This window comes from Montipora foliosa, chromosome 12, assembly GCF_036669935.1.
Source record: "Montipora foliosa isolate CH-2021 chromosome 12, ASM3666993v2, whole genome shotgun sequence".
NCBI lineage: Eukaryota > Metazoa > Cnidaria > Anthozoa > Scleractinia > Acroporidae > Montipora > Montipora foliosa.
The window spans coordinates 4,374,147-4,386,646 of record NC_090880.1 but is presented as its reverse complement, the minus strand read 5'-3'; the positions used below and the strand labels follow the sequence as shown (position 1 = coordinate 4,386,646).

At 38.9% G+C, this 12,500-nt stretch overlaps 1 protein-coding gene across 1 annotated transcript in view; it reads left to right on the top strand.

Annotated features, from left to right (window-relative positions):
* The window catches only part of LOC137978970 (carboxypeptidase O-like), a 29,111-nt gene that overhangs the window by 9,205 nt on the left and 7,406 nt on the right, over positions 1 to 12,500 (top strand). Inside the window, exon 3 of the mRNA XM_068826102.1 lies at positions 2,234 to 2,382. Coding sequence (XP_068682203.1) covers positions 2,234 to 2,382 — 149 coding nt within the window. The remainder of the gene's footprint in view (positions 1 to 2,233; positions 2,383 to 12,500) is intronic.

Below are 12,500 nucleotides of genomic sequence, written 5' to 3'. Positions count from 1 at the left end.
GCAGAAGTCACCTGGAAAATGATGTGCTCAAAGCAATGCTTCATGTCAAGATCAATGGGCCAGCATTGGGAAGTCCAAAGATGGAGTCCCTAGTGAAACAAGCAGTTGAGGCATAGCTCAGCAAAAAAAAATACAAAGAAGCTTCCAAGCAGACAACATGCCCTTCTCATTACCACAGAAGCTCCCCTTCCTGTACACATTCCAAAAGAGGTAGCTGGTGTTTCCATCCAAACAGTTGCTGTTGAAGAAGATGATGTTATTGCTATCCAAGCAGACGCTGTTGAAGAAAATGCCCTTTACGAGGTTCAGCATCAGGTTGAGGGAGTTTCAACTCTCCTAGACATCTCAACTGGACTGTCTGACAGCAATAATTATGACAGTGCAATTGAATCTGATTCTGATTTCTAGAAAGCGAAATTATTGAGATATTGAACAATCACAGTTGCAATGTGCATGGCAGTGTAAACACAGTGTTATGATTATTTCAAGTATTTACCATTGTTCCTGAACAGTTATATAATTATTGACAGTAGTATCAATCAAATTATGATATAAAAGTCAGTGAAACCTGATTTTTGTTGCAAATCTCATTCTAACAAACCTTGAATAATGTGTCAATAGAGAGGCACCTTTGGTCGTTTTATCGAAAATGCTGGTAAATGAAATACAATTTTGACCCCTCTGATCCCCCCAGATTGCACCAAATGGCACCTTTGAGCATCCAAAGTTCAAATTTTTTCTGGTTGGAGGGGGGTGCCTGCAGACCCCCGTCTTGTCCTACAGATGCTTGGCAGGCTGCCTTTGGCACCCCGACCGCCTCCATCTTCAGAATGACCTGCTCCTACAAATCTTTTTGAGAAGGTAACTCGAGCCGTTCAAAACAGGAGTGACGCCACTGGTCTGATCTTTGTCATCACAACAGTGTGCTTTAACAGGCCTGGAGCAGCTATTCGAAAAGAACGAGAACGCTTTTGCCATTAGAAAGGCAGCACTTTCTCCTCAGTTACTAAATTGTTAAGGCCCTTAGTGTTGGTCCAGCTGGAGTTTTTGTCCCACAACCTCCTGATACAGTAGTCTTGTTCTCAACCAACTGCCCCGTTGGCAGTTCAACTTTGATATTGCCAATGTATTTGTAAGTATGCCACAAGTCTTGCCCATTTGTGCAAATTGTTCCTGTGACTAACATGGAAAGTTTTGTATGGGGTTATGCATTGGTTACCTATTAATCGTATTTAAATTTTAACAGCTGGCTGCATGTTAAATCAATTATTATAAAAATGGTACGGTCTGGTTATGGTTGAGCAAAACTTTTCAATCAAGCAATGCATACCAAAAACAATACATTCATTCATTCAATATTAAGATTAATGTGACACTAACAATACTTTAATGTTGTCATGAGGACCACCAAAAACTGTTTGGGTGAGATTTCAGTTGTTTTTAGTATTCAAGCAAACAAGTTTTACATTGGACAACAGCAAAAGTTTTACAAACAACTTGAGACCACAGGAAGCCCAGGCAGTGTGTGTGGGTTCGAAATTTCAAAGACATGCTTTTCTTGCTCTAGAAATATCCTTTAGGGCTTCCATCTCTTTGTTGCTGTTTGTTGATCGCCCTTTTGGATAATCAGTCGTGCTTGAATAAATTCGAACAAAAGCAGAGCGTAAAGTGACCACTTTTATAGTGCTTCTTCATGTTAAGGGTTTTGTGCGCTCTGATTGGCTACTCAAACTCCAAATATCCGTTGATATTCACCTCTGAGCTACTCATGTGGGATTTGCGCCCAGAATGTTGTAATTGTTGCAGGAATAAATAAGTTAAAATCATCTTTTTGTGCTACATTATAGATGTTTGCATGAGTATATACTTACCACTAGCCATCGTCACTTTGGTGAATAGTTGTAACCGGAAAATATACATTCTCAAATAAGGCCAAACTCAAAACCTTTTAAGTGTCAGTATTCGTCATCCACTCGAAGTCTATGTAAGATGAGGTGACAAGCGTCAAAATATTTCGGTCCTTACAGATTATTATTCTTTAAATTTTGAACACACACACATTGTCTGTGTTAAGACCTGCAGGTAGCACGTAAGGTATTAAGAAATGAACAAGAAAGAATTACGGTACTAAAACTCTTTGTGAAAATTCAAAAAAAGTTGCCTGCAAGTTTTTCTTTTAATGCAGCAAGCCTTATTATTCTACTATTTAATTAAATAAAACTTCCTTTTGCAGAAGAAAAAGAAAAAATGCCTAACTTAAAGCATGTGCAGCACCTAGCATCCGCCATGTCCAATTCCGTGATGCCACAGTATTCTGTTGTTCCCTTAAAAACCACACCAAGTGCAGGAAGTATCTTTTCCTATGCGGCCAATGAAAGAGAGGTAGGTTTTATCTTACCTTCCTTTCTAGCATAGTCTCAAGTTCCAGTCACTGTGGTACCATACACCTTATTCCAATCAGTTGAAGAACTGAAATTGCCGTATGGCAGTCCCAGTCGGAAAGTGGGTGGCATTTGTTGGGTGTTTTTTTTCCGTGTCGGTAAAAGTCTTGCCTGTCACTCCCCTGCTAAGTGGTGTCTTTGTGCATAGAGCCTTCTGCTCGTATTTTCTTAGGATAGAGAGGGTAGTGGAAATGCGTAGATTTCTCTGGTGGACACAGAATGATAAACTTAACGTGCAATGGCGTGGAAAGTCATGTAACGCGAATGGCGTTTTAGTGGATCTTTGAACGAAATATACCCTTATGAAGCTCAATAATGGTAAGTCAATTGGATAAACTAGGCAGGCGGTGAAAACAAATACCTGGAATCGTAAAAGCGACGAGTAATATACCTTATTCCAAAATGACCGCTGATTTATGCGGATACAAATTGGCCCTTGTTGCCTCGTTCAAGATAAAATATTCTTTTGAATTTTAAACTTAAGAACGAGGCATCAAGGGCTTATTTGAATGAAAACAAAAGAATATTTAAATGGCGGCCATTTTGGAATAAGGTGTATGGACTTCGACAACAATCTATCGCCCATCGAGCCAAAATCAAAGTGAGCTGTATTTCTAATATTTTACCAAGAGACTGCTGTTATTTAGAACACTGAAACCAAATGAAAATTCTCTGGTATGAAAGCGACGAGTAATGGACTTCGACAACAATCTTTCGCCCGTCGAGCCGAAATCAAAGTGAGCTGTATTTCCAATTTTATCACGAGTGTAGTTTTATTTACAACACTGAAACCAAATGGAAAATTATCTGGTAACTTATGGGTTCAACAAAGTTAGGTAAAAAAAATAATTGGAAATGTGACAGTCAAGAACTATTTGAAAGAAAGCTTGTAGACTATTTTGTGCATCATTATTCAAGGAAAGGTTCTTCAGGAAAGGGTTTGAACCTGAAGTACATGGTAATTTGACACGATTGAGTTTCTTGTCTTCACGCACGCAGTGAAATAGGAAGAGGTTTTCGCCTCTTAGAGCAAATATGTTGTTTGTTTCGATAAATATTTCGCTGGAAAAGGATACTGTTTCTGCCTTTGTGAATTATAATATGATGTTGTGTATCGAATTTTCGAGCTTAAGATTGAAATGTGATATGGGAGAAGTTTTTTAGTATTGCTCTGTAAGCAGGAAGGGTTCACGAAAATAAACAGGTCTGTTGGAAGCGTGCTTGAGTTTCAACAAAATGAGCCCCAAAATCAGTGAAAAATTGTGACGCCGATGAATAATAAAGTAGCTGCTATTTCCAAAATGATGGAATTACCTGGTGATAAATAACGTCGCACGCGTCTTGGAGAGTAAATTTTGACTTTGCAGAAACAAATAGTCAACCTCAAGAGTTGGGCGATTGTTATCTTTGTTTTGACTTCGCTTATTTTATTGTCAAACTTTATAGCACTTGACAGAAAAAGAAACTTACAAAAACCCGGTATCTTGCCATCATTTGACACAGATGCTTCACTGTTTGGCGAGTAAACATGCCGCGGTAACTTAATCACGGCGCCCGCTGAATGTCACTTTCGATTTTGCGATTTATTTGCGCAGCCAAAAGTAGAATAACAAAATTGAACGTAGCAAAAATCTCCCAGAATGTTTGTCGCTGATCGTAACTTTTTATATTCTATATTCACGGTTCAAAATTAATGTTGTTTTCATGTCGTAAATATTTTATCCTTGATCGACCGTCCCGGAAACTTCCTTCTGCTCTTTCTAAAAACTGTGTATCAATATTTATTTACTTTTGCATCAATATTTGTTTTGCATAAAGCAAGCTAACAAAATCTGTACCTTGCTGAGTTCGTATTTGTTAGCGTTAATAGTATTTTCGGTCCGATGCTTCTGTTTTATGAAGGGGTATATGTTCTAGGTCACCCATCCACATAGTAACCCCGCTGGGTACCCCGGGATTAACTTCAGTGAACTTTTGTATTACAAAGCTGTCAGATGCTCAGAGGGCACGCTTAAACTTGTGGTGAAAAGAAATTGCGAGGGAACTTGAAAATTATCAACATGTCAGCCCAGAAGCCAATGTTTCTCGCTTCTCTTTTATTTTTTATTCTTCAGAGACTGGAATGCTGTAGTCAATACCACACAATGCAGTGCCTTCTGATTTTCTGTAAGACGTACCACAGGCAACCCAGTGTATGCTTCACGGAAGCATCTACAATTGTAGTTTACTTTGAAACTTCAGTGCAGTCATTTAATTGATGTATGCGTGTAGACTCGGAGTGAGAATCACACAATTTATCACCAGCCGATCACCAATTCCGTATAAAAGTCACTAATCATTTTTTCCTGTCTAGTAAGAAGTCATATTTTTGTCAAACTTTCAAGAGTTTGTTTGAGTTAAGCTTCCGTTTTCTTTTTAAAGCAAAGAATTGACCCAGTCAAGAGAAAACTGCTATGAAAGATGGAAAAGGTGGGGGATAACATGGCGATCGTATGTGACTCGATCTGTACTTATCACTCCCCCTGTCATCGAAACTTGCATTGAGGGTTCTCTTTTGCCTTCAAAACTATAATAGTTACTAGTACAGTAGCATATACCAATCCGTTTATGAAATCATACATGTACTTTCTACATTCTCAAGTGAGCTCAAATGACTTGTTTTCAAGCGTTAAACTTAAGCGAGAGAAGATTTTGTTTGATCATCATCCTTTGAGTGTCCTAGGCTGTGACGTCACTGTCTCCAATATCATCAGATTTTGCAGCTCCAGTTAATCCTCTAGAGCCCAGGCCCAAGTTGATCCCTCCCTCCTGCAATTGACACAGGTTCTGTCGAGACAAGGTATCCGCTGAATAAATGAACCAGGAGCTCTGCTTTTAGGCTTGGCTAAATCTATATAAATTAATGTATTACAGCATTTCTACAGACAAGCAGGTTTTGATATCATGTTTCTCAATTGCATAGTACCTTATTTAGCCCTGGGGCAACATCATACACCGTTGGTGTCGCTAGTATGTGATATTTAAAAACGATGGGCACTTGCATGACACTTAAATAATAATATTATGATCATTTCCAAAGGCTTTTAGTCACCTGTAGGAGAGTGTTCATAGCCAATATCTCATGAAGTAGCACAGAAGATCATCAAAGGAGAATTTACAATATTGTTTTAGAAAGGGTAACCTCGAGGGATTTCGTCATGACGTGGCTCAACTAGTGCAACATTTCCAAGTCAGCTTTCACCTCCGTTCTGTTAACGAAAGTTGGTCATTTTCCCTTGAAAACTGCTCACCCAGCTAAATCAAACCTGTGGTTTAAAGTGCCCCTGTGACCAAAAAATTAATTCATATTTTTCTTTGGATTTCAAAACTGTGTTAACAAAACACTAAGTGACCCACGTTTTAAGCCTTGATTTCAAAAAGACACCTCTTTATTTGAACTGGAATTTTCCTATTTAATGGTCTGCCATTACTAACATTATGTTCTTGAGAGAGCTGGATCGAGGAGAAAATGACGTCAAAGGCTCACTAGTTTAAGAATGCAATACGTGTGTACGCTGCAAAATTGATATGCAACACGGGGGTTTTGGGCTTTCAGACTGTTAAACTCACACTTTGCATATATAATAAGCTGTGTTCACACGCTGAAATTTTAAGCTAGTGAGCCTCTGACGTCACGTTTCCCTGGATCCAACCGTCTGAGTTCCAATCGGTCAGTTTTGAACGTGAGTAATGGCGGACCGTGAAATCCAAAACTTACACTCAAAGTAAGCGGCCTTTGGATAAAAATCAAAGCTCAAAAATTTGCCAGTCAGGTGTTAAGCAAACACACTTTCAAAATCTGAAGGAAAAAAGGAAGTGTTTTTTTTTTATCACAGGGGCACTTTAACAGTACCCTCCATCGCCTACCGGTAACTCGCAAGAAACAGAGGCTCTTTTATCGTGCGAAGTCATCTACCTCGCCCCATGCCTGAAACGCATATCGAAAGCAAATTCGTAAACTTTACCTCTCAAGCCATAAAGCAAGCACGAAACGACTATGTATTAAATCTCCTGGATGAAAATCTCCATTCATGCCCAAAAAAAATGTGGAGCTGTACAAAATCCAAGAGGCAGGACATTATAACTGTTCCTTACTTAAAGGTCAATAACCAGGTTATTGTGGACAACAAAGAAAAGGCAAAGGTTTTAAGTGACTTTTTCCATTCTGTATTCGCCGCTGATGATGATAGCCACCCATCAATTGAATCTTGCAATATAACTTCCGTGGACGAACCTCACATTTCGATCAAAGGAGTCACTGACCTTATAAACCAACTAAAGCCTAACAAAGCGACTGGTCCTGATGGCATTTTCTGCCCAACTCCTAAAATTAATTCCTGACGATTCTGCAGTTATACTACAGAGCATTTTCCAGCAGTTCTTGGATTCCGGAAATGTTCCTAACGACTGGAACACGCCCTTGTTACTCCTATCCACAAGAAAGATTTGAAATCGTCAATTGGTAACTATAGGCCTATCTCACTCACCTGTGTATCTTGCAAATTACTTGTCAATGAACATATTCTCTGTAGTCATATTATGAAAAACGTATCTACGAACAATCTTCTATCTCCATTCCAGCATGGCTTCAAAAAACTTCAATCCTGTGAGTCCTATAATTATCAATATCCACGATCTTGCTTCTGTCTTAAGTGGCAGGCGCCAATCCGATGTGGTGCTCTTGGATTTTTCCAAGGCTTTTGATTCTGTCTCTCATCACCAGGGGTTATTTACCAAGTTGGTGCATTATGGTATCAGGAGCAAACTATTGTCTTGGTTCAAAAGTCTTTTAACTGTCAGTCTCAAAAGACTGTAATTGTTGTAGGTGGTGAACTTTCTCAATCTGCAGTCACCGCAGGAGTCCCACAAGAATCCATGATAGGGACCTCTCTTATTTCTGCTATTTGTCAACAACTTGCCAGATGGTCTGATTTCTAAATTACGCCTTTTTGCAGATGATTGCGCTAATTACCTTCAACTTACCCCCAATGACTGCCCTTCAAAATTACAATCTGACCTGGAGAAATTCTTTACCCGGTGATCTACTTGGGAACTGTCCTTCAATCCTTCCAAATGCTGTGTTCTTCACGTAACCAAAAAGAAATCACCTCTGAAGCATACCTACTACCTAAATGGCTCCAAACTGTCAGAGACTGATCTGCTCATCCCTATCTTCAGGTGTCCAGGTCTCCAAACTAATGCTCTCAGCTGGAACGAGCATGTCGACTACATGTGAAGGGTCTACCACTCTAAACCTACTTAGACGAAACCAGTGTGTAACTGCTCACCTGAAGTTAAAGCTCGAGCTGACCTCAGCTTTGTAAGACCCATTCTTTGCTATGCCAGCTCCGTCTGGGGTCCATACACCAGACGCAACTCTGATAAGCTCGAGAAGATCCTGAGAGTCATGCTTCCTGCCTTGTATATAACAACTACTTATGGCAACAAAGCGTGATAGCCTAATTGCAGAAACTACATTTAATGGCCAGACCTGTCACCATTGACAAAATGCGACCTACATGTAGTGACCTTGATGTTTAAGATCTTAAAAGGCCTTATTGCTATTCCACCTGAGGATTACGTTACCCTCTCCACCACGGCCACACAAAGAAAAACGATCTTAAATTGAACACTTTTTTTCCACCACTGGGTTGTTTCAAATACTAATCTTGTTTTCTCCCAGAACTGTTATAGACTGTATGTCCGTTCTTCATTATTTACCGGTGGATCTCAAATTGATCTGATCATTTGAGAATTTTATTATATATTTGCACTATGTAATATCATTATTATTATTATTATTATTACATTCTATTATCGTAATCAGTTTTTGCGATATCAATGTTGATTCGGAGGGATTGAGGTTTTTATGCAACAAACACAGTAATGTTTTTTACGGTTTTACTATAAGTAACATTAAAGGAAAATGTTTTCTACCTTTTTTTTTACTGAAACAAGTCAATAGTTTTGTTTTAGCTGATAAAAATACTTGTGTAATTTTAATATTATTATTATTATTTGTTTGTTTGTTACTTCGTGTTTTATTCTTGTTGTATAGCAACATTAGCTTAACCGAGTAATAAACTGAACTGAAAAACTGAAGGTTACATTCCTTTTTTTTTTTGGAAAATTTGAAACCAGGATTTTTTTAAACCCAAAATGTGTCAGTTTCTTGGCTGTGAAAAGGGGTGTGAGGTTAACGCATTGACTCCTGAACTGCCGCCATTGACGAGTAAAATCATGTGGCATTACTACACAGAGTAAAATCTATTAAGAACGGTGCCTACTAAATAAATTCAAAGGAAATTTTTGCGTGGTTGTATGGATATGCGGGAAAAGCAGATCTCAACAAGTGTTATAAAATTCCAAAAAGAAAATTGGGGGTAACCACGCATTTTTCAAAGATAATTAATCAATAATATTATTTAGTGAAAAGCTTTAAAATATAAAGCAATGTATGGCATTCCTTTCCTGAAAAATGCATGGCTACCCTCAATTTTCTTTTTGGATAGCAAGAGCACTTGCTAAGTTCTGCTTTCTCCGAATAGTTTTAAACCGGGCAAAAATATATTAGTAACCACTACCGATAGGAAATCCGAGTATCTGGAGATGCGCAGAACGTATGCGCAATAACAATAGTAGGCACCGTCCTTAAGTCTTACTCCCAGGGGTCTATGGGTTAAAGGGGACATATTGCAGAGAAACTTCCTGGCTTATTCAACATGTAATTATTTTCCATCACAGCATGATATCCTTTTACTCAAAAAGTGATAAATCTATAGATTAAGCCAAGCCTAAAAGCGGAGCTCCCTGGTTATTTATTCTGATGTTTCTGTTGCTGCTTTAATAATTAAATCATTTTCTTAGCTTTCTTCTATAGAAAAATTCATTGCCTAACTAGTGAATTCAATGATAAATTTTACGCTATCACGAATCGATGAGTACGATATCGGTTTTTCTAGTGAAATTTACTTTGGAATTCACCAGTTTGGCAATGAATTTTTCTTGAACCGCTTCAGTGTTCTCCCCAGGATTTTGGGAAGGCCAGGGGGCATTCTGTCGGAAGCTTAATCTACCATATAAAATTAAGACTTACAAAAATAGCAAAAGCGAATTGTCATGCTGTCTAGGAAAACATAAAACTTAAAAACATGGAACATCCACCCAAACAGCACATCCTTGCCTTACTCTTTGGGCCCTTTGATTGTGTTTTCTGCACAACTTGCACAACATACCACTACCACTATTTAGTATTATCATCTTCGTTAGTCTTAAGAAGCCAAGGGAAATCCTTCAGCCACGTTGGATCAAACCCTGATTTTCGGTGTTTGGAATCTGTGGATGTTGACGGACCTTGTGTTGTTTCCCGAGGCTGGACTTCTTCATCCAAATTACTTACACTCTTATATCTCTTTTCCAGGGTGAAAAAAGAACTTAATTTACTTTGACTAGCTTTTCGTTTCTGTTCAGAGGATCCTGAGTTTGTCGAAGCCGCCATTTTTTGACAACCTTCCACGCACGTGGGAATTGAGTTTAGTATTCCATGTAATATCCGTAAAGTGCCCTTGAATTTATGGCAAACTGAAAGACGGCTGCCGTTCAACGAAACGAGCGGATGACAAGTTTCATCACCTTTCATGGAAGGGTAAATGAGCTGAAACCTTATCAATTGCGAGAAAACACTAGAAAATGCTTCAGTATCTTTATTGAGTATTTTTCTTTTTTTAATTATGGACAGGATCCCAGTTTTAGATGTTAAACTACGTAAGGTCACTTGTTTTAAGCCAGGCGCCAACGATTTTTCAACGAATCAAGCCAGGCGGCCCGCCTGGCCTGAAATACCTGGGGAGAACACTGCGCTTGAGTTTTAAAAGAAAACAAGCACACTCTCAGCGAGCGAATGGAAAAGGAAAAAAGCCATTTCAGAGTCAACTGTCAATACCCACCGAATAGGAATCACGCTAAAATTAGTAGCCATTAAAAAACGTTTTTAGTTCAAGGTCAAAGAAGAGTTTTACTGATGTACTTTATTTCACTTTATCTCTGAAAACGAGATCATTCATATTTTGATGTATTTCATTGAAACTTGGAACAAGAATCGGCAAAATACGGCAATGCAACCAAGAAAGGACGAACTTCAAACAAGATCCGCTCCAACACTTAAATAACGTTTAGGTGCATTAAACAAACTTCTGAAAACACAAGCTAATTTTACGAGAACTCATTGCGATTTCGTGTTGATAACATACGGGCAAAATTTTCTTGTCACTCTCGAGGCACAACGAAAACCAGTGGGGCAAATGGATTAAAAAAAGCACTTAATTTTGTTCGCTCGCATTTTAGAGCGAAACAAACAAACAAATCAACTTTTTCTTTATGTCCAAGAGTACAGATAATTGTTATTTAATTCCAGTTGACAATAAAAGTTCGATTTTCGATTAAATCACCTTTCAAAAATACGCTTCCTCTTTAAATAACGCATCCATAAAAATAAAAAACGGTTTAGTGGCCAAGGAAATAATTTGTGGAGTAACTTCTTCCACTAAAGCTATTACTGGTATTCTGTTTTGTCGTTGTCGTTCTCTTTCGCTCTCCTTTCGTTTTTGTCCTAGACATAGGTCCCCCAGGCATCATGTAACCTTATCAGAGCTTCTAAAGATACGCCAAAAATTGCACTACAGGGAAAAAAGCAGCTCTATGCAAATTAAAAATAAACACTTAGCTTTAAGTTTATATACCTCCGATGCTTGACGTGAATAACTGCGTAGCCACCAGTGTGGACCACAGATATCATGATATGTCAAACTGGATTATTGAAACCAGCAAAAAATGCAGAAAGAAAACATTTTTTAAACCGATTTCCACCTGAACACAAAAAGCGTTGACTTGGTAAGAACTAAAGTTGATGTACTATAGCCGTGTAGCCGCGTCCAGCCACAGAAAGCGCGCGAAAAATGAAGCCTCGTTTATGTTTAGGTGAGTTCACCTGGGTTGAGCCTGCAATCCAATCGAAAAACCAGTACCTGGTCAGCGGTCAACTTCCAAAAAAGCTGACCTCGATGAGCTCTAAGCTTGAGCCCATGATATGGTCACGTGATACTGGCCAGTGGATACCTTGTTTTGACAGGTGTCAATTGATCAAAACATGGATGTCGAATATGAAAGATGTATGCTGTAAACTAGCATGATACTGGTCACATTGGCATACATGGAGAGGTGGACGTACGGACGTGCGTACGGACGGTCGATGACGTCATGGCTATAAAACCAAGATTTCTCTCATTGATGGGTTACCATATTTTCTTAACAATGGTGCTCCGCGCGCGCGCCAAACAAGTGCGAAGCTTCGCTATTAATAATAACTAGACCCTCCGTGAGGGTACACTGGGTTGCCTGTGGTACGTGCACCGTTCCAGGCAATTTTTTTCAAGTTGGAGGGTCATTAAGAAGTCATACCAGACGAGGCCCTTTGGCTCACAGGTCCTCACACGTTCGTACGACGAAACAGATCTGTCCTTGCGTAATATGTAGCTCTAACAGTGCACGATATTGTTTTGGTATTGTCTATCATTGTAGTGCCATGGTAGAAGTCTGAGAAGACATGTGGTTACTAGCAAAGTACTGAACCCAGAAAGATTGAAGAAAATAAATGGGAAGTGAGAAACATTGGCTTCTGGGCTGACATGTTGATAAACTTCTTTTCACCACAAGTTTAAGCGTGCCCTCTGAGCATCTGACAGCGTTCACTGAAGTTAATCCCTGTTGGGCGGGGTTAGTGTCTGGATGGGAGACCAAAATAATGTACCCCTCTTAAAACAGAAGCATCGGACCGAAAATACTATTAACGCTAACAAATGCGAACTCAGCAAGGTACAGATTTTGTTAGCTTGCTTTATGCAAAAACAAATATTGATGCAAAAGTAAATAAATATTGATACACAGTTTTTAGGAAGAGCAGAAGGAAGTTTCCAGGGCGATCGCTCGAGAATAACATATTTACGACATGAAAACAACATTTAT